The sequence below is a fragment of the Pithys albifrons genome, chromosome 14 (assembly GCF_047495875.1).
Source record: "Pithys albifrons albifrons isolate INPA30051 chromosome 14, PitAlb_v1, whole genome shotgun sequence".
Classification (NCBI taxonomy): Eukaryota; Metazoa; Chordata; class Aves; order Passeriformes; family Thamnophilidae; genus Pithys; species Pithys albifrons.
In genome coordinates, this window is record NC_092471.1 from 20,169,618 (window position 1) to 20,190,708 (window position 21,091).

A 21,091-nucleotide genomic window follows, 5' to 3' on the forward strand; every position below is an offset into this window, starting at 1 on the left:
ACAAGGAGAAACTAGGAAGCCTTGCCTGGTTTTCTTCTGATCTCTTCTCTCAGCTTGTCTTACCTTCCTTCCAACTCCACCAGCTGTCATCTGCCTCAAGAGAGAGGCTGCTTGTCAGCCTGGAGAGGGCATGGGCCTGGAGTGAGACTGCCTGGCAGCCTGAATGGTCTGTGACTGTCTGTGGAGTTATATCCTTGCTCTGAATTTTTCTCTTACAGGCTAAAATAAAGCACCCTCTTTTTAGCTACACCAGAAGCCAGCCGGGAACTAACAGGCATTTGCATTTCAAAGACTCACCATCTTCCTGCAGCCAACAGATACTGAAGGAGAAACTGCATTTCCCCCCCTCTCTTCCTCCCTGTTACATCCATAAGGGACTCAAGTAGTTTTTCATGGTGGTTTCTCTGCTTCTATAAATAATCTTAAGCATTTTCCTAACTTTTCTTATTTTTCCTCTTTTCCTTTCTCATCTCCCTAGCAATCAGTTACTAAAAATCAGTTTTTGGTATTTACAGATAACTTGTTTGAGTTTCAATTTTGCTCAAGAGAATGATTCAACCTTATAGTTCAACCTGCATCAAAATTAAGCAGATCTGAACGTCACACATTCTGACACATCTTTCAGTGCTTCCCCCAAAAATCCTCATTTTTCACAGCACCTTTGGCTTGCTGTGCCCTGCTCCTTCAGTCGTAGGAGGGATTCTTCAATCTCCTTTTCCTTCCTTCTTAGTTGACTCACCAGAACCTCTCTGGCATGTTCCAGTTCCTCAATGTGTTTCCTCTGTGAGTCAATCACAGTCTCTCTGCAAATTAATAAAAGGAAAGAATTAAGTCAATACTCAAGAGAGCTAAAAAATTACGTGTTCAGAAAAATTTGTTTTCCTTCATGACTTGCATCACAACAGAGGCTCATGAGTTTAAATTATTAGGAAAACACAACAAACTCTCCAAATAAATGTCAGGTGGACTGAATAATGTTGAGCAGAACCTGAGAACACTGTCCATGGTGTCTTATACTGTCTGTCAGAATTATCCTCCTTCTAATCTATTAGTACCCAGTGTTTTCTGAAAAGCAAAACACCATTACTTGCTATCAAAAGATTATGAGATCTTCAATGGCTGGAACAATAAAGTGATATTTGGGCTTTTATTCTGAGATAGGTAAAATTAAAAAAAAAATCAAAAGATGTGTCTTAAACAGTGACATCCATTAAATGCAATTTAAAAATAATTTATATGAACATTTGTGTACAATGATTTCCTGTGAACCCAGTAAATATTTTGTTTACACAACTTCAAGCACAAAATACAGGGCTGCATATTAATTCATGTATTTCTATACTCAGCTTGACCATTTATTGAAAATTTAGCATTTATAGATAATGCAGTAAATATGATTTAGCTAAATAATTATGAAAATAAACAAACATAAACAGCTTTTAGAAAACCAGACTTCCAAACATATACTTTATAGAAATGTTCTAATCAGACCTCAGTATCTTTAAATTAGATATTACCTACCTTTTCTGCAGCCTATGTAACACCTCTCTACTCTCATGGAAACTCTGCATCAAGGATACCCTTATCAGAAAATATTTCTGCATTGTTACCACAGACTGTCAGATCCAACCACTTCACTTTACTTTCTGAAGTGAAAACTTCTGAAAAGATGTAGCCCATGGCCCATGGCCTGGACAAGTGTACCCTCTCCTGGATTAAGAGCTGGCTGGAGGGTCAGGCCCAGAGAGTGCTGGTGAATGGAGCTGCATCCAGCTGGTCACCAGTGGTGTTACCCAGGGGTCTGTGTTGGGTCCAGTCCTGTTTAACATCTTTATTGATGATTTAGATGAGGGGATTGAGTCCATCATCAGCAAATTTGCTGATGACACCAAGTTGGGAGGGAGTGTCGACCTGCTGGAGGGCAGGAGGGCTCTGCAGAGGGACCTGCACAGGCTGGAGGGCAGGAGGGCTCTGCAGAGGGACCTGCACAGGCTGGAGGGCAGGAGGGCTCTGCAGAGGGACCTGGACAGGCTGGAGGGATGGGCTGATTCCAATGGGATGAGGTTCAACAAGGCCAAGTGCAGGTCCTGCCCTTTGGCCACAACAACCCCCTGCAGCAGCACAGGGTGGGCACAGAGTGGCTGGAGAGCAGCCAGGGGGAAAGGGACCTTGGAGTACTAATTGACAGGAAGCTCAACAGGAGCCACCAGTGTGCCCAGGTGGCCAAGAAGGCCAATGGGATCCTGGCCTGGATCCAAACTAGCGTGGCCAGCAGGCCCAGGGCAGTGACCCTTCCCCTGGACTCTGCATTGGTGAGGCCAAACCTTGAGTGTTGTGTTCAGTTCTGGGCCCCTCAGTTCAGAAAGGATATTGAGGGGCTGGAATGGGTCCAGAGAAGAGCAACAAGGCTGGAGAAGGGACTGGAGCACAAGTGCTGTGGGGAGAGGCTGAGGGAGCTGGGGGTGTTCAGGCTGGAGAAGAGGAGGCTCAGAGGTGACCTCAGCACTGTCTGGAACTGCCTGAAGGGAAGTTCTGGCCAGGTGGGGGTTGGTCTCTTCTCCCAGGCACTCAGCAATAGGACAAGGGGGCACGATGGGCTCAAGCTCTGCCAGGGGAAATTGAAGTTGGAGAGCAGAAAGAAATTCTTTGCAGAGAGAGTGCTCAGGGATTGGAATGGGCTGCCCAGAGAGGGGGTGGATTCCCCATCCCTGGAGGTTTCTCAGCTGAGCTTGGCCGTGGCACTGAGTGCCATGATCTGGTAAAGGGACTGGAGTTGGACCAAGGGTTGGACTCGATGATCTTGGGGTCTTTTCCAACCCAATCAATTCTATGATTCTATGATTCTATGATTTTTTTTTTCTTAAACAAAGCCATATTTTAAGAATTATCATGACAAAAAAAATGCAAGACGAAAATCATACAAATTTCTTATTTCAGCCCTTGAATCCTCAAGCAGATTCTGTTCATATTTTGGAGGCACAAGGTCAGATGATCTCACTTCTACATTCTGAAATCTCATTCCTGGAAACAAAGAAAAGATAAATTTTTGTCATGTTGAATGAAAAAGCATTTAACAAATCAACAATCTCTGTACAGTACAAACACCTGAAACTTCTATACAGATGCCATAAAAAGTATTTTCACAACAAATTCACATGGAAAGGAGCACTCAAGAACTGCTGTAAAATTTGAACCGTGGGTGATACAGCAGAGTGTTAAAGAAAAGCAATAAAAACATGTCCTGAAAGGCTTTTTTAGGAGATTTTACTTTCAAAATCAGAGAACACAGATGGTGTCCTCACACAACAATATCAATATTATTAAACAGGGACATGAAATTGTAATCACTTTTTTCAGCCTTTTCTTTGAAAAACCACAAGTGTCATTCACCCAGACATGCAACTACAGGGCCATTTTCAGTAGCAATGCAAATAATTTCCTTATATTCTTTAGAAACATCCTAAGCCTCTGGTGAAGAAGTGACAAATTAACTGAGGGAGAATTGTTACTTCAGGAGCAAAAGCAAAGGTTTCTCCAAATTTTTCTCCTACTTCTCTTTTTTCTGCAAGAAGAAATTAAAGCTTTGAGGTGGGACCAAACTAAAAGACCTTCAGTTTCCCAAAACACCTGAAAAAGGAAACCGGCTTTGCATTTGTGCTGAGTTAAATTAATCTATTTTGAATTTTGATCTTTAAATATCAATTTAAGGTATTGGTAACTGTGATACACATGTATGTGTGTGTGTACCTGGAGTATACATATTTTTATTTACTTTTGTTCAAAACAAGGTATTTCTTAGATGGTTGCACTCAATAAAGAAAGTAATGAGAAACCAGCAAGTATTCCCTGAACATTCATACCTGACTGGGACTTTTGCATGAGCTTTCCATGGTATTTTCAAATCAGCCAAACACAAAGCAGATACTGGGAGATATATTTATTATCTGTGGCATTCTCCTGTCCCTTCATACCTTTCCTGGAATTTTCCAGGGGTTTTATTTTTGGATAATTGCTCTGTGTATTTTCTGATCTGCACTGAGATGTTTTTAGATTCAGACTCGTGGGTCACAGAGCAGTCTGTGAGTTCCCTGTGTGCAGCAAAGATGGAAGGTACCTTTCTTTGCATGCTCTGGCAGGCCAGCAGCCTCACTGCCCTTCCTGAGCCCAGTGTTGACACGAGGTTGGACGTAGCTGTAAGCACAGGGCCTGTGGCCCTGAATCTGCAGCTGCTGTTTGGTTGAAATGAGTTTGTGGCGCAGACTCTCGTTTTGTTTCTCCAGGTCCCGAACTCTTTCTTGCAGGTGCTCAATGGTCTCCTCCAGCTCCAGAGCCTGGCCCAGCCTCCTGGGCCCACCACCAACCTGCTCAGCTTTCCTTTTATCATTAACAAGTCGTATTAATTTGGTGGTCATTCTGGGGAAAACAATCAAAAAACATGAAAAGCCACGTGAAAAGTCTGCATGAACATCATTCTGTTGAATGGAACGTAATCACTGTGAAGACCTGAAGGGAAGTTCTGGCCAGGTGGGGCTTGGTCTCTTCTCCCAGGCACTCAGCAATAGGACAAGGGGGCACGATGGGCTCAAGCTCTGCCAGGGGAAATTGAAGTTGGAGAGCAGAAAGAAATTCTTTGCAGAGAGAGTGCTCAGGGATTGGAATGGGCTGCCCAGAGAGGGGGTGGATTCCCCATCCCTGGAGGTTTTTCAACTGAGCTTGGCCGTGGCACTGAGTGCCATGATCTGGTAAAGGGACTGGAGTTGGACCAAGGGTTGGACTTGATGATCTCAAAGGTCTTTTCCAACCCAATCCATTCTGTGATTCTATGACTTCAGCACAGAACCTGAACATACACCCTGGTGTCTTGGGTTGAGCTGGCAAAATGCCAACTGCACAATACAGAGTCAGTCTCCCTCCCACTGAGAAAAAGGCAGGAAGGGAAAAAAACCCTGGAAACTCAAACTAGGTTTAAACTTAAACTAATTATATATATTTATACAGAAAAGAAAAAATTAAAAGAAAACTACAGTAGAACACACACTTACACAACTTAGATATAACAACAATTTTCTGCTTCCCACTGAAGACACATCCCACTATTTTAGCTACAAACCACTCTGGAGAACTCAATCCCCAGAGGGACAGACTCAAGCAGAGAGAAAGACTAAGAACAAACACTTTACTTTGCTAAGATAACATGGTGGTGAGGGGTGCTGGGCCTGGGCCTCCTGTCCCTCCTGGGACAGCACAGTGAGTCCTACCCAGCTGAGAAGCCATAGAAGGACTGACTGAGGCACTCCCACACCAGCTTTTATGTTTTGAGTTGATGTGGGAATATGGTCTGGAATCCCCTTGGCCAGTGGTGTCAGCTGGCCCAGCCCAGCTCAAGTCAGCTGAAACACTCAGCCCTGCTCTGGAATCTAAAGCCTAAATTTAGGCCTGCACTTGGCTAAACCCATAACAGCAGGTTTTATTATAACCATTACTGCCTGTGAAGAACTCCTTGAAGAGAACCAAACCCACTGTGCAGCAATGTGCTTAGAGCTGTCCTGGGACTGGCTGAGAGGGAGCTCATTTCCCCACAGCAGCCTCTCACAGAGCTGTGCTCTGCACTGGGAGCTAGAAAGGTGTTGGTAATACCAGTGTTTTGGCTGGGCAGGGCTGGCACAGCATCAGCACTGTGACATTCCTCCCCCACCAACAGAGGGCAAGATCCTGGGAGGGGACACAACCAGGCCAGCTGACCCAAACTGAGACAGCACGTGATGCCAGCTCAGATATAAAAGATAAGGAAAGGAAGAAATGCTTTGCAGAGAGAGTGCTCAGGGATTGGAATGGGCTGCCCAGAGAGGGGGTGGATTCCCCATTCCTGGAGGTTTTTAAGATGGGACTGGACGTGGCACTGAGTGCCATGATCTGGTGATCACAGTGGGGTTGGACCAAGGGTTGGACTTGATGATCTCAGAGGTCTCTTCCAACCCAACTGATTCTGTGATTCTATGGAAAGAAAGAGATAGGGTGGGTATTTGTTGTTTGCAATTTTTGCTTCCTGGAGCAGCTGCTCCTCTTCTTTTGTGCAAACACAAACTTTCACTTTTGCTTTAGTAAAGTGCATTATCTCAACCTGCCAGTTGTTTTCCATCCCATTCTCTCTCCCCCATCCCACTAGGAAGGGAAGTGATAGAGTGGCTTGGTGGGCACCTGGAGTCAGGCAAAGGTGCACCCCCCCTAAACTGACAAGTAACAGCTTCTTAAGGCTTATAATTTAGGGTTAGTAAAGGAAGAAAACACATTTGCTCCACTGGCTGCTTAATTTTTAACACATGACCTCCTATTGGAACCTCTGTGTGAAGTAAAGTTACAGATTTGGGATGTGATGTGGCAAAGTGTAAAAGCTACAATTCCACAAAACATTCAACTACTGAAAGAATGATAATAATATGCAACATTCCAAAGACAGATAATTGCTAGTATTTTTACAGTTTAATTATATATTTAATTTCTAAAGTGGCTAAAATATGTTAAGTGGAGATACTTAAGAAGATGCTCCATAAGAAGAGACTTAAGAGTTTTCATTATCATATGCAGTTTTATTCTGGGTAATTATGATCAATGTGCTTCAGAGAAGGAGCAGATACACAGATATAGATATATATAGATATATATATGTGTGTATTTATATGTATATACATATTTATATGTATATATATATACACACATACATTTATATAAAAATATAAATATAAATATATAGCAAGATACAGAGGGTATTGTTCTCATCTGCCTTTAAAAGGACAAAAGGAGAAATGTGGCTTTGATGAGACAGACAAGTTTAAGATTTTACAGAATTGGCCACAGATCATCAAGACCTGTATGTAGTTTACAGGGAATCTATTTCTGAAGCCCAGAAAGAAAACTGAAAATAAGGACACACTTACTTTGTTTAAAGGGGCTTGTTTAACTTGTGGACAGAAGCTTCTACTTAAAAGAACAAGAGTAAAACCAAAAACATCTATAGCAACTTTAGGATATCACAGAACAAAATAACTTCAGGATGTCACAAAACCTGCCTGTAAGCAGATTTTTGGTTATTTAGGTTTTTTCAGTGTAATTCTACAAGAAATTCGTTCCAAACTTTTAGCTACAAGGGTTCTGCCATGAGGGATGCCAGGGAAGAAATTTAGCTTATTATTTTCCTCTGGGAATCCAAACACTGTATTTTTTATTTTCTGTGCCTTAAATATTCATCCAGGTACACCACTTGGGATACTCTGTGTAATTTTACCCAAGTGGATGATGAGTGCAGCCACCTAAGTGGCTGTTGGGGGGCATGGCCTGTGTTTCTGTGCACCAAGTGCTGGCAAAGATGAGCACACAAACCTTAGCACATTAAGTTTGATAATCAGCCTGAAGTTGCTTGCATTATTTGGGTAAAGTAAACAATAAATACATGGCAGAGGAACTGGACACCACACACAGATCATTGTGATGGAGTGAATGCCCCTTGATTACACACCACACACAGTTCATATGGAGTTAAAGCTACGTACAGTTGGTTAAATTGAGCCTCACACTGCAAATCCTCATTGGTTATAATCCACATCTCACAAGTCCAGTGTTTTGGTCAACTTATCCTGACTGTTTTCAAGAACATCCCCAGTGCTGTGAGAAACCTGAGGAGCTGAGAGACCTCTAGGGAGTTGCTAACCCCTCCAAGCAGCTGGGACTTTGTTTATTCTTAGCTGCCTTCAGTCTCACAGAGTGGATGTATAGACTAGAATTGCTCATCCTTGATTTGGGCACACTAAGTACTACTTGGGACTTTCTTCACTGAAGTTATCTATTATGATGAATAAAGGAGAGCTGATTATAAAGATATTTTAGTGCTAGCTCAGTGATAAAAGGCTAGATACCAGTCAGCTTCCTGAGGGACAGAAAGGAACAAAAGAAGGTGCAGAATCTCTCTGTATAGGCCCTTTTGATTCTAGAATGAAACTCCTGATGCATCATTAGTGTCCTAGTTCAGCAGGAGGGACCAGCTAACCCTGTGTGGGGTGATCAAAGCTGTGTGTTCTACCCCCTCTATTCATTCCCCAAGGTCAATGGGCCATTGGCAGCAGCTGCCCAGGGAGTCATTGGCACCTTCACACCCAGCCTGAGGGGGCGGAGCTGCTCATGGGCCATCAACAGTTCAACACTCCCTGGCTCCCAGAGTTAATCACCCATTGGGTGAGTCCCCGCCCAGGGGGAGGGACTGGGTGCTCCCTGAGGGTACAGAAGTGGTGGGTAAGAAGACTTGGGATCCAGAGGAGCAGCAGGACCTTGACAGGAGGAGATCCCCGCTCTCACCCAGACCACAGCCCTCACCTGCACCAACAGGCTTTTCACTTCCTTTTGCTCTGGACTGGGGGGAGCCACAGGGGTCTCAGCACAAGGGCAAACAAACCCCCTTGGGTTTGTGCCCCAGGACACTGGGTTATACTGCTGGGGTTTTGTGAGTTGAAAGCAATTTCCCTTTTGTGTCAGTGTTTTTATTGTAATATTATTATTAAATTTTAGCTCTGACTGATAATCTCTCTCGTGGTGAGTTCATTTCCCCTGCTGGTTCACCTTTAAACCAGCACAATTAGGCTTCTATAACCTCCTCAGGTCCCAGAACACCTGTTACATTTGTGCTCTGCCAGCACAGCTGGGAACCCAAAGTACCAATTCTAAAGGAGGAGATAGCAGTGTACCCCTGTACATGGAGATCTACGAGGATCCACCACAAAAAGCATCTCACACACTCAGAGACAACCAGAAATCAACACAAAAATGAATTCCGAGGCGCGATTTTTGCCACTGCATTAAAAAGTGCTCTGAGAGAAACCAGAATGATTTTTCATCTGTTGATAATGCCTTGAGGGGCAAAAAAGTCAAAAATCCTAAAGCCCATACCTTTTAATTTTTTCCTCTTGCTTGTTTGCATGCTGTTTGAGGAGGATGTGGTCATCACGGATCCGAAGGAATTTGTCTTCCAGTTCCTCTCGACTGATCCGGGCTATGGCTTGTCGAGCTTTCACATTCTGTGTGGTTGAGGATTCTACCAAACCAAGGCAACCTTAAATTACCTTCAATACATCCAGTAACATATCACTCAAAATCTATTACCTTCAATACATCCAGTAACACATCACTCAAAATCTATTACCTTTGATGCAGTGAGTGACCCCACCCTAAGCAGAACTCCGAGCCACGTTAGTGTAGGGTAAGATAAAAAGTAAAGGTCCTTTAATATCCCAGGCCTACAGCCCACAGGAATACAGGATGACAGGCATGTGTGTCCCAGTTCTTGTTTCCATGGCTTTTATAATAAGATCCCTCCAATCATTGCTTTACACATTTCTCAGTCCAGCCCCAGTCCCACCCCTGGTCCAGCCCCCTGGAATTGGGTCTGGGGTCGTCAAGACCCTCTGTCTTCATCAGCTCTTCTTCCTCAGGCACACAAAGGTCTCTTGGAGTTCATCCAGTTCTGGCTTTTGGGTCACTCTGACCTGTGTTTATGTTTTGTTCTGTGGGCCTTCTGATATCCTTCAGCTCTACCTTGGAAAGGAGTCTAAACAAGATTAATTAACTAAAGGAATTTGAGCTCCCTGTTCTGGGACAGGGGTAGTGATAGAAAGGCATGAAACTTAAACTGTTAGAAATATTAACCCTCTAAAAATCTACAACTACTGTGTTCCTAAAATCTACAAAATGTGAAAATCAGAACAAAAACCCCTTTGGCATCACCTTCAATACATTCAATAACACATAACTCAAAATCTATCTCATCATGAAATACTGCCAAAAAATCATGAAAATTTACAAATAATTTGGTATTTTACACTTTTAGCAGTCTGTTAATTATTTTCAGATTTACTGGCATGTTAATCACTTTCTTATTCACAGAATCCCAGACTATTCTGAGTTGGAAGGGACCCACAAGGATCATGGAGCCCAACTCTTAAGTCAAAGGCCCACACAGGGGATTGAACCCATGACCTTATTCCTTCCTCTTACAGACTAAAAAAACCCCAGTAGTTCAAATGATGCAGAAAACAAAACAAAAAAGTGCCCAAAAAAACAAACCAAAAAAATTTTAAAATTACCTACTAGACAATGTAAAGGTAACAATTCAGCAAGGTACCAGGGATGGCCAAACATACTTAAAAAATAAGATGAACATTACAGTGGAGATGCTTTGTAATCTGTTTCAAAGTCAACACAGTCTCTTGAAGCTTGAAAGGATCAACTCCTAAGTCTGAAAATTGACTCAGCCACAAGACCTGTAGTTCCATTCTAATAACAGCTGAGTAACATGTAAGAGTTGTGTTGTACTTTTGGTTTCCATTTTTTAAATGCATCTGTCCTTGATCTTAATTCAGGAAAAAAGTTTGTGACCTTAATTCAGAAAAAAGTTCTCTTTCCTTGTCGCAGGTTTGGCCTGGCTGTTGCCAACCCTGGACTGGCCCCCCTTCCCCCTCCCAGAACCTTCCCAGCAAAGGAAAGGAAAAGAAAACCTGCAAAGAAATGCACTCTAAAGAAACTGAACTGAATAAAAAGAATAAATTATATTTACTAACATTTACAAACCACACTGTATACACAATACATAGGATCCCACCCCCCAGGGGAGAGGGGAAGGGAGAAAAGGGGATTGATTAGCTGGAAAATAGGGAAGACACCAACCCAACCCAAAGAAACCAAATGAATCAAAACAAACACAATTAAAAACCTCAAGGAAGGGGAACAAGAATGAAACAATCTCACCCAGGACAGGAGAAACACCAGGGACCGGAGGGACCAGACTTCCACCACCTCCCTCCAGCTCCTCAGCCAAGGAAGGGAAGAAGCAGCCACCCAAACCACTCCCCCACTGCTAGGTGGAAGACACCTGTGGAATACTTGTACCTTCCTTAGATACAATGGTTACTGAGGAAGCCATGGGTCAAACCATTACATTCCTTTAGGAAGGATGAACGTTATTGCTCAATGAGTTTTCCAGCTTTTAGCATCTCACAGCACCTCCTCTCTTGTAACAACCAACTAAATCGTAGGTCAGAGCACCTTTCAGAATTCAACTGGAATTTGGAATGGCATTTGAACATCATTTTGAGTGGGAACATCAAAAACATCTTTAGAGAGAAACCAAAGAAGGCACTGATCGAAGTCTGTGGCACAAACCTTGCAATGCCTCGATTCCAGCTGGAGTCAGCCCTGTCTCTCTCACAGCCAGGTCCCCCACAGTCTCCTCAGCTGAAACAGGCATGGCTGACCTGCCAACAACAAAACCCAAATGAAATCATTCTCCAGCTGCAGGTTAAAGTGTGAGACTAAAATGAATCACGACACATCATCTCAGACGATGGCAAAAGTCGTGACAGATGCACTGAAAGGACTTCACTGTAAATGCTCAATTCAGTCACTCAGAGGACAATCTAAACTTCCAAGTTTAATGCTATGCCACCTTTAATCCATATACAAAACACAGCTTTGTTCTTACCCAATAGCTCCAACTCTACATGTAGCATTATAGCTCTGCTGCCTTCAGAAAGCTTTGGGCTAAGGCCACATTTCCCAGTAGGGGTGGGAAGGGGACCTGGGGAGGTTTCTTTTGGTTTTTGATAGTTTGGGTTTTCTTTTACTGTATATTCATATTAAGACAGGTCAAAGCTTAAGGTATCAAGTAATGCCATCTTCTGTATGTTAAATGAGACTCTGAAACCAAAGTGCTGAGAGGTGTGGAGTCATTTCCACGTTGCCTGCCATTCTCTCAGTCCTCCTGCCATCACTGTCACACAAAAAGTTACATTTTAAAATAGAGACACTTCTATGAATGATTCTCATAAATACAAACATTTCTTTGTTGAGGCAACAGGAAGTTTAGTCACATGACAAAGTGAGATTTAGGAAAGTGTTAATGTGAGAAAGGATATTTGTTTCAGTGTAATATATGAAGATCCCTGTTAACAACTCCTGTTTCTTTCTTGTCTTCCAGTGCAGAAAATTAGATATTGGCCACAGATTCAAGTAATGCTGGAACAGCAACCCATGATAATTACACATGGAGCCAAATCCAGCTGCTCAGTGTTCTCAGCTGGTCTTGTATTATCCTTACAAAGCCCTCAAAACCTTATGTAATGTGTTAAAAAAGCACTGTCTGCAGTCACTGACTTCACTCAGGGGAAGGTTCATTACTGTTGTCACTATTATATGTCACTGTACCAACATCACTGCAACAACTGAAATTAAATGCAAACCAAAACCTTTCCCTCCAGATGATCAACCCAAATTTTGCTCATGAAGATGTTACCATTATATGTCTTTCCAAAAGGTGGTTTTCTTTGTCTTGACAAATAAAAAATGACAAGGGTTTTTGGCAAATTTCAGAGATGTCAAGAGCTAAACAAATGTTTTACCAGTAAAACTGCACAGTGTTTGTGAACTATCAAAACCAAGCTTTAAAAACACCAACACAATAATAATAATAATCACAGGCAAACATTACTGGTTTTCACTATTTCCTTCTTGATTAAGAAACTTTGCTCTGGATATCTGCCTGTTCTCTTCAGTATGAAAAAAATCCATTTATTCAGAAACAAAGCCAAAACAACACATGCTTGTCTCTCAAATAAAACAAAGTATAATTAAGCAAGAGAGAAATTCGTGTTTCTGTCTGACCAGATCCACGTCATGCTGACCCTTAAAAACTTAAACCAGGTTTTATTTTAAAATCATAGAATCATAGAATTGATTGGGTTGGAAAAGACCTCTGAGAACATCAAGTCCAACCCTTGGTCCAACTCCAGGCCCTTTACCAGATCATGGCACTCAGTGCCACGGCCAAGCTCAGCTGAAAAACCTCCAGGGATGGGGAATGCACCCCCTCTCTGGGCAGCCCATTCCAATCCCTGAGCACTCTCTCTGCAAAGAATTTCTTTCTGCTCTCCAACTTCAATTTCCCCTGGCAGAGCTTGAGCCCATCGTGCCCCCTTGTCCTATTGCTGAGTGCCTGGGAGAAGAGACCAACCCCCACCTGGCCAGAACTTCCCTTCAGGCAGTTCCAGACAGTGCTGAGGTCACCTCTGAGCCTCCTCTTCTCCAGCCTGAACACCCCCAGCTCCCTCAGCCTCTCCCCACAGGGCTTGTGCTTTGTTGGGTTGGAAGAGACCTCTGAGATCACCAAGTCCAACTCTTGACCCAACCCTACTGTGATCACCAGCCCAGGGCACAGAGTGGGGCACAGAGTGGGGCACTCTGTGCCCTGGGCTGGTGATCACAGTGGGGTTGGATCAAGACATGTTGGATTCTCTGTCCCTGGAGGTGTTTCAGAGGACACTCAGAGCCACATCCAGTCCCTTCTCCAGCCTCGTTGCTCTTCTCTGGCCCCGCTCCAGCCCCTCAATCTCTTTCCTGACCTGAGGGGCCCAGAACTGAACACAACACTCCAGGTGTGGCCTCCCCAGTGCTGAGTCCAGGGGAAGGGTCACTGCCCTGGGCCTGCTGCCACCCCATTGCTGAGCCAGGCCAGGATGCCATTGGCCTTCTTGCCCACCTGGGCACACTGTTTCCCTTGCTAATCAAAAATTAGAGAAAAAACCTGCATGTATAAATGTCCTTATCTCTAGGAGTAACCTCTAAGAACCTCAAGTTAGGTATAAGCAAGAATTTTAGATATAGTTACTGAAGTTAAAGAGACTTTTAACCCTCTTCTATACTACAATACTTACAAAAGTGGTTCTTTCACACCTGCATCTGACAAATTACTACAAAAATCTGCTTATGACTCTGCAGTGTTAGGCAAGACCAGACTGTAAATGAGGTGAATATTTAAAATTAGAGCCTCAAACTTGAGGTGCAAATTCCTATACAACTCACAGAAGTGAACTGTTGTCCCAGCATCATTTAAAAGTGGCAAAATTGAGGATGGATTACTTAAATTTTCAACACTTCTCAGCCAGTGGGGTCAGAAGGCACTTCCAGTGAAGGGAATTCTGGTGAAATGTTAAAAGCATTTAATTGTTTGAAAGTGGATTTAGAAACTCAGGAGTCTCAACCATGACCAAGATGATGCTTTTCTTATAAAATCCTGCCCCACTCCTCTGATAGAGAGAAAAAGAAAAAAAAAAGGAAGAAAAAGGAGGAGAAACCACCTGCCTACCTTGGCCTATCACAAAGTATTTCCAGCCTGAATTCTCTCTCATATTGAGTCCTTAAAAGATAAACATTTACTCCTATTTGCCTTGTCATCTAAAATAATCTCTTTAATTACTTAGGAGGAATACATACACATATAATCTTTCACACACCATCTTTCAAACATCACCTGCTGCAGTGTTGAGAGTTTTAGGAAGTGGAAAGGAAAAAAAAAAGATATTGGGAAACGAGATCACAACATTCTGCTGCAGTGCTAGGGAAGAATAAACACCTCTCGGACCTGTAAGACCTACTACAACACAGAGAAATCAAAACAACCGTGTCTTGGCTTCAATATATTTCACAAGTGTTTTCCAAACTTCAGCCCCGATAGTTCCGACAACGCCTTACGGGGCCGGGAGGGAGGACCAGGAGGGTCGGGAGGAAGGGCCGGGAAAGAGGACTGGGACAGAGGGTCGGGAGAGAGGGGAGGGACCGGGAGGGAGGACTGGGACGGAGGGTCGGGAAGGGCCGGGGAAGGAGGGTCGGGAAGGGCCGGGGAAGGAGGGTCGGGAAGGGCCGGGGAAGGAGGGTCGGGAAGGGCCGGGGAAGGAGGGTCGGGAAGGAGGGAAGACCAGAAGGGACGGGGAGGGAGGACTGGGACGGAGGGTCGGGAAGGGCCGGGGAAGGAGGGTCGGAAGGAGGGAAGACCGGGAAGAACCGGGTGGGAGGACCGGGAGGAACCGCGTGGGAGGACCGGGGGGAACCGGGTGGGAGGACCGGGGGGAACCGGGTGGGAGGACCGGGGGGAACCGGGTGGGAGGACCGGGGGGAACCGGGTGGGAGGACCGGGGGGAACCGGGTGGGAGGACCGGGGGGAACCGGGTGGGAGGACCGGGGGGAACCGGGTGGGAGGACAGGAAGGCAAGGCTGGTAGGTCTGCTCCGGGCCGGGCCCTGCGCTGCCCGCAGCTCCCGCTCCAGCCCACCCGCCTTTCCACGTACAGAGCTGCAGCCACGGTGGCCTCCAGGGCTATTTGAACAAAGCGGCGAGGCACCTCTGTCCCTTCCCAGGGCACCCACCTGCGGGCGAGGAGGAGCCTCTCGGGTCTGACACCGCCTCTTCAGCAGCGACGCTGCGGGCCGGAGTGATGATGCGAACCAGGGCCAGCCCAGGGGAGGGACCGGCGCCGCATTCTGAGCAGCCCCAGCCGGGAGGAGCAGCCCCAGGCCCAGCCCCGGCCCGGCCCCAGGCCCGCCCAGGCCCTCCCTGGCCCCGGTTCCAGGCCCGCCCTCCCCCGGCCCCAGGCCCACCCAGCCCAGCCCAGCCCAGCCTCGGGCACGCACCCCAGGCCCTGCCGAGCCCCAGGCCCAGGCCCAGGCCCGCCCTGCCCCGGCTCCTCCCGCGGCCCGGGGCCCGGCCCCGGCCCACCCTCCCAGCCTGGGGCCCCGCGCTCTCCCCGCTGGCTCTGCCAGCACCGGCGGGCCCGGGGTGGCAGCAGGAGCTGCGAGTTCATCTGCGGAATGTGCCGTGTGTCATGGTCATGGCCAGGCTTCACGGACACAGATTTGGGAAGCGCCTTCCCACGCCTGCTGCAAGCTGCTGGTGGCTAAAAAGGCGAATGTGGGACAGGCAAGTCCTGTCGCCAAAGGCGCAGCAGAAAGTCTCCATAGGCGATACTGGCGAGGCCCAGCTCTGTCTGCGTTGTCTTTTCTCCTCCAGCCAACATGCAGGTGTCGATTTGAACACACCTCTGGAGGCAGGTGTGTAATAAGTGATTACTATAAAATAAAATTTGTTTATTAAATAAAGTTGTTAGTTAAATAAAGCTTTGAATTAACCTGTAATTTTGAAAAGCCTAACTAGGATTTATAATTTACCAATCCTTAGCCGTTTTTAGAAACCTTCAACTGCAAAGCTTAACCACAAGACCATGTACTATGACTTAATGTCTCCTGTGATGCTTGATCAAGATATTTTGTAATGTTTGTTATAGTCCCTGAAATGTGCTGACATAATAAAAGCTAGTGAAGGTTGAAGTAGAGAAAAGCCAGAACCCAGGGGATTTTACTAAAAGCACCCAACTTTCCGGGGAGTCTCCAAGAGATAAGGTTTAATTTACGGAAGATCGAACTCTCAGTGAAGTCATAATTAAAGGTCCATGTAGTGAACAGGTTAATGCCAAGAAAAAAGCCAGAGCACCATGTTTGGCAAGACCCACTGCAAGAATCTGCAAGAATCAGCAAAATTAGACCGAGTTGAAAAGTTCATGAGGATGAAGAGCAAAAATACGACCACCACCAGATGAAGTAACAGGATCTCCCCTCCTAATATTCCTCTGCCTTGGTTTGAGATAAGCAACTGCCAACCCCCCCAAGCACAGAGAGAAAAGCCTCCCTTCCTAACACCAGGGAAAGGGAGGAAAAGAGAGGGGAAAGAAAAAAAACACACTTCAAACTGCATTTATACTAAATCTACATATATTTTTCACAGAAAGAAAGAGACAATTAGAAGAGAGTACAAATATTCACTCACACAAGTCTACAACAACAAGTTCCCCACCTCAACTTCTTAACGAACACACAAATTCTACTGTCCTAACTACACATTACTTAAGAAGAAGCTTATTCCCCAGGGAGACAAACCCAAGCAGAAAGGAGAGACCCAGAACAACACATTTTACTTTCCTGAGATACCCTGTGAGCCAGTGGTGGGCCTGGTCCTCTCCATCCCCCCTGGGACAGCATCGTGTGTCCTCCCAAGAGGAGGCTGAGCAGCGACTGCCTTAACCACTCCCACACTGGTTCCTACTGCCCTGGAGATGATGTCATAATGTGGGATGGAATACAAAGTTACTGGCTAGAAGAGGTCAGCTGTTGGCTCAGCCCAGCTCAAGTCAGCTGACAGCTTCAGCCTAGTCCAGACTTCAGAGCCCAAATCTAGGCCCACCTGGGTGAACCCATAACATTCTCACAATGGACAGCTCCGCCCCAACTCCGCCTGCTGTGAATATTATAACTAGATATTGCAATCCTATAATCGTGCATGAATATGTAGGTAAAAATATTGTAATCCCGCACTAGAAATGTATAAATACTGGAGCTTCTCACTGTAGATTTTGGAGCTCTTTTGTCCGATACTAATCGGAGAGTTTCCCCAACCTTGTCTTAATAAATACCTTGCTGTTTATTGACTAAAACTTTGTCTCTAAAGAGTTTGTTCTGCCTTTTTGGGCATCAAGGTTATGTCAGAAATATAAACCAGGCACGTGCAAACAGTAGAGACGACCACCCTAAGACCACCTCAAGATCACCCAGCAGGAAGAAGACCCCCCAGTAACGGGATAAAGGATGTGCAGAAGATCGGAGTGAGATCAAGTGGAAAGTCCCCGAATTTCCTAGAGCTGGGAGGATTGAAGAAAAAGAGGAACTAACAGACATTATAACTTAAGGGAAAAATTTGTAATCCTTGCCAGCCTGAGGAGAAAGAGGAACTTCTCCCTGGTTGTGCCCAGCGTGTCTGCAGCACGCTGCTCTGCTCACCCTGCCTAATTAATAAATTGCTGCTGAAATTAAATTTTAAGTTTTGGCTCAAAAGTTCTGCCTGTTTACCTATAACAGGTATGTGCCTTTGCCTCTCTTTGGCCACATCACAAGGTGCCTGTTGGCCATGGGTAGCCAACGGGATGACGGGGTGATGCCAAAATTCTCGGTGAATTCCGAACCATAAAGAACTGCTGCAAGAGTTTTGCTCTGTTAAGCAGCAGTGATTTGTGGAAAGCAGACTCCATATCCAGTGAGGTTATAGACAGGTATGTTTATTCCAGTCCCAGGTGCACATCCAAAGACATGCACACCTGGTTTATGTGCAAGTAAGTTCTACATATTTATTATTTCTTCATGCATAAACATTATTTTCTTAGGGCAGGGTTATTATAATAAGTTTCAAGAACTGATTTTCATTTTCTCTGCCTCGTGCCACTCCTTCTTGCGCCTGTGCTTTTCCTCCTGGGAATTCGGGGCAGAGGTCTCTGGTGGTCTTTGGGGATGAAGTCATAGAATCATAGAATTGATTGGGTTGGAAAACCCCTCCAAGATCATCAAGTCCAACCCTTGGTCCAACTCCAGTCCCTTTACCAGATCATGGCACTCAGTGCCACGGCCAAGCTCAGCTGAAAAACCTCCAAGGATGGGGAATCCACCCCCTCTCTGGGCAGCCCATTCCAATCCCTGAGCACTCTCTCTGCAAAGAATTTCTTTCTGATCTCCAACTTCAATTTCCCCTGGCAGAGCTTGAGCCCATCGTGCCCCCTTGTCCTATTGCTGAGTGCCTGGGAGAAGAGACCAACCCCCACCTGGCCAGAACTTCCCTTCAGAGAGTTCCAGACAGTGCTGAGGTCACCTCTGAGCCTCCTCTTCTCCAGCCTGAACACCCCCAGCTCCCTCAGCCTCTCCCCACAGGGCTTGTGCTCTGTTGGGTTGGAAGAGACCTCTGAGATCACCAAGTCCAACTCTTGACCCAACCCTACTGTGATCACCAGCCCAGGGCACTCTGTGCCCTGGGCTGGTGATCACAGTGGGGTTGGATCAAGACATGTTGGATTCTCTGTCCCTGGAGGTGTTTGAGAGGACACTCAGTGCCACATCCAGTCCCTTCTCCAGCCTCGTTGCTCTTCTCTGGCCCCACTCCAGCCCCTCAATCTCTTTCCTGACCTGAGGGGCCCAGAACTGAACACAACACTTCAGGTGTGGCCTCCCCAGTGCTGAGTCCAGGGGAAGGGTCACTGCCCTGGGCCTGCTGCCACCCCATTGCTGAGCCAGGCCAGGATGCCATTGGCCACCTGGGCACACTCTGCTGGCTCATGTTCAGCCTCCTGCCAATCCAACCCCCAATATCGGCGGATGGTTTATGTTCACTGATACAGTGGGATGGAGGTCACGGCCTCGAGAGGCAGGTCCCGCAGAGCAGTGCTATGGGCTCCTTGGGGTTGAGTCCCTTTAAGGCCTAGGGCAGCTCCTCCTGCTCCCCACCCGGCGTCAATCCTCAGAAGAAGAGATCCACACAGGTAGAGAGCCCACAGGGAGAAGCAAATTTATTAATGTGCACCGGCTTATATAGGGTGGCATGGGGCTTTCTAGAACTTGTGTGGGGAAATGGGAGGAGCGAAGCACCTCATTGGGTAGAATGTAAATTAAGGGGAGGAGCGAAGAAGGAACCAATGGGAAAACAGGGTTCAAACATAAGCATATAGGGAAACTGGTGCACTGCACCAAATGGGCCAATCAGGAGTAGGTTGGCGGGAATATGCCCTAGGGGTTTGTGGGATGAAGAAACTTGGATAGGGATGACTAAGGGAAAATGATTAGGGCAGCCATATTGGGAATATGACATTCAAACTAGGGACATATCCATATAACTTCTAAAACCCCATAGTCCTGATTCAACTGCTGCATAGGTTCCCTGGGATCTTGGATCTCTGCATCATCATCCACTCAATGTTTATAATATCATTGCCACTTGATATATTCCTCATCCTGCTGGTCTCCTCCAACACCCCAGGTCCCTTTGCTCCTGGCTGCTCTCTGGCTACTCTGTGCCCACCCTGTGCTGCTGCAGGGGGTTGGTGTGGCCAAAGGGCAGGATCTGCACTTGGCCTTGGTGAACCTCATCCCATTGGAATCAGCCCATCCCTGCAGCCTGTGCAGATCCCTCTGCAGAGCCCTCCTGCCCTAAAGCAGGTCAACACTCCCTGCAAACTTTGACTCAATCCCCTCATCTAAATCATCAATAAAGATGTTAAACAGGACTGGACCCAACATTGACCCCTGGGGAAAACCACTAGTGACTGGCTGCCAGCTGGACACAGCTCTGATCACCAGGACTCTCTGGGCCTGGCCCTCCAGCCAGCTCTGGGCCCAGCAGTGCCTTTGGCTGCAGCAGGAAGGGCAGCAGGAGGTTTGCTGCCTGCTCTGGGGGCAGCACTGCAGGGGCCGCTCCTGGCAGAGCCCCCTCTGTGCTGGGCACAGCTTTGCCCTTGGGGACACTGCTCTGCCCCAGCCCAGGGACACCAGCAGTGCCCAGGGCCGGCACCTTGCCCAGGGCTGTCTGGGCTGTGCCAGTGAACATTGGGAGGGGCTGTGTGAGCACAGAAACCTGGGCAAGGAATGGACAGATGGACAGCAAAGCAACACAGGTGACAGATGTAAACAATTTATTTTGTTTATAAGAATCTTCTTAGTAAATAGCAAATTCTTCTTTATAAAAACACAATAGTATAAATGTTTTCTCAATAACAACAATCATCTTAGTGAGAAGAACAGTCTTCTTGGAAAAAAGAAGTATCTTCTTAATAAAAAACAACTATCTAACTAATACAAAACTATCTTAATAATTTATGTCTTCTTAACTATAATTGTCTTAATAAAGGAACCTTGTAATAAAAAGATCTTCTTAATAAAATACCTAACTTCTTAATAAAATCATCTTGATAACAGCAACAACCTTATAACATAACTAGGAAACAACCTAATAAAAACAATCTTCTCTATAACAATCTTCTTAAAAATACAATCTTCTCATGAACACCAACTATCTTCCTAAAAACATCAATAACGTTAAACGTATTTGCAGAAAAAATAATCTTGTTCTCCAATGTATCTCCAGGGCTCGATGGCATGTCCGAGTGTCTGTCAGCCCTGTAAGCAAAGGCAGGGCAGGGTCAGTGCAGGGGCCCTGCTGGGTGTGCCATGTGCCCCCAGCCTGGCACACACTGGGCACAGCAGGACTGTGTGGCCAGGCCTGAGCCCGGCTGGGCATGGGAGCCGGGCCAGGGGGTGGGACGGGGGTTGTGTGGCCCAAAGCAGGGCAGGGCAGGGCAGGGTGGGGGCTGTGGCACCAGAATGCAGGGCACGGGCACCGAGTCCCTGAGCGGGGACAC

The 21,091-nt window shown here is 46.0% G+C and overlaps 1 protein-coding gene across 2 annotated transcripts in view; it reads right to left on the reverse strand.

Annotated features, from left to right (window-relative positions):
* LOC139678538 (protein fantom-like) overlaps positions 1-15,407 on the reverse strand; it is a 53,070-nt gene extending 37,663 nt beyond the window's left edge. Inside the window, exons 1-6 of one of the 2 annotated variants that reach the window (XM_071569420.1) lie at positions 15,237-15,407; positions 11,203-11,294; positions 8,935-9,079; positions 4,115-4,413; positions 2,922-3,021; positions 660-803 (exon numbers count right to left, since the gene is read on the reverse strand). In XM_071569420.1, coding sequence (XP_071425521.1) covers positions 660-803; positions 2,922-3,021; positions 4,115-4,413; positions 8,935-9,079; positions 11,203-11,287 — 773 coding nt within the window. In that variant the 5' untranslated portion in view covers positions 11,288-11,294; positions 15,237-15,407. The other variant, XM_071569421.1, reaches the window with a different exon arrangement.
* Between the last annotated feature and the right edge of the window lie 5,684 nt (positions 15,408-21,091).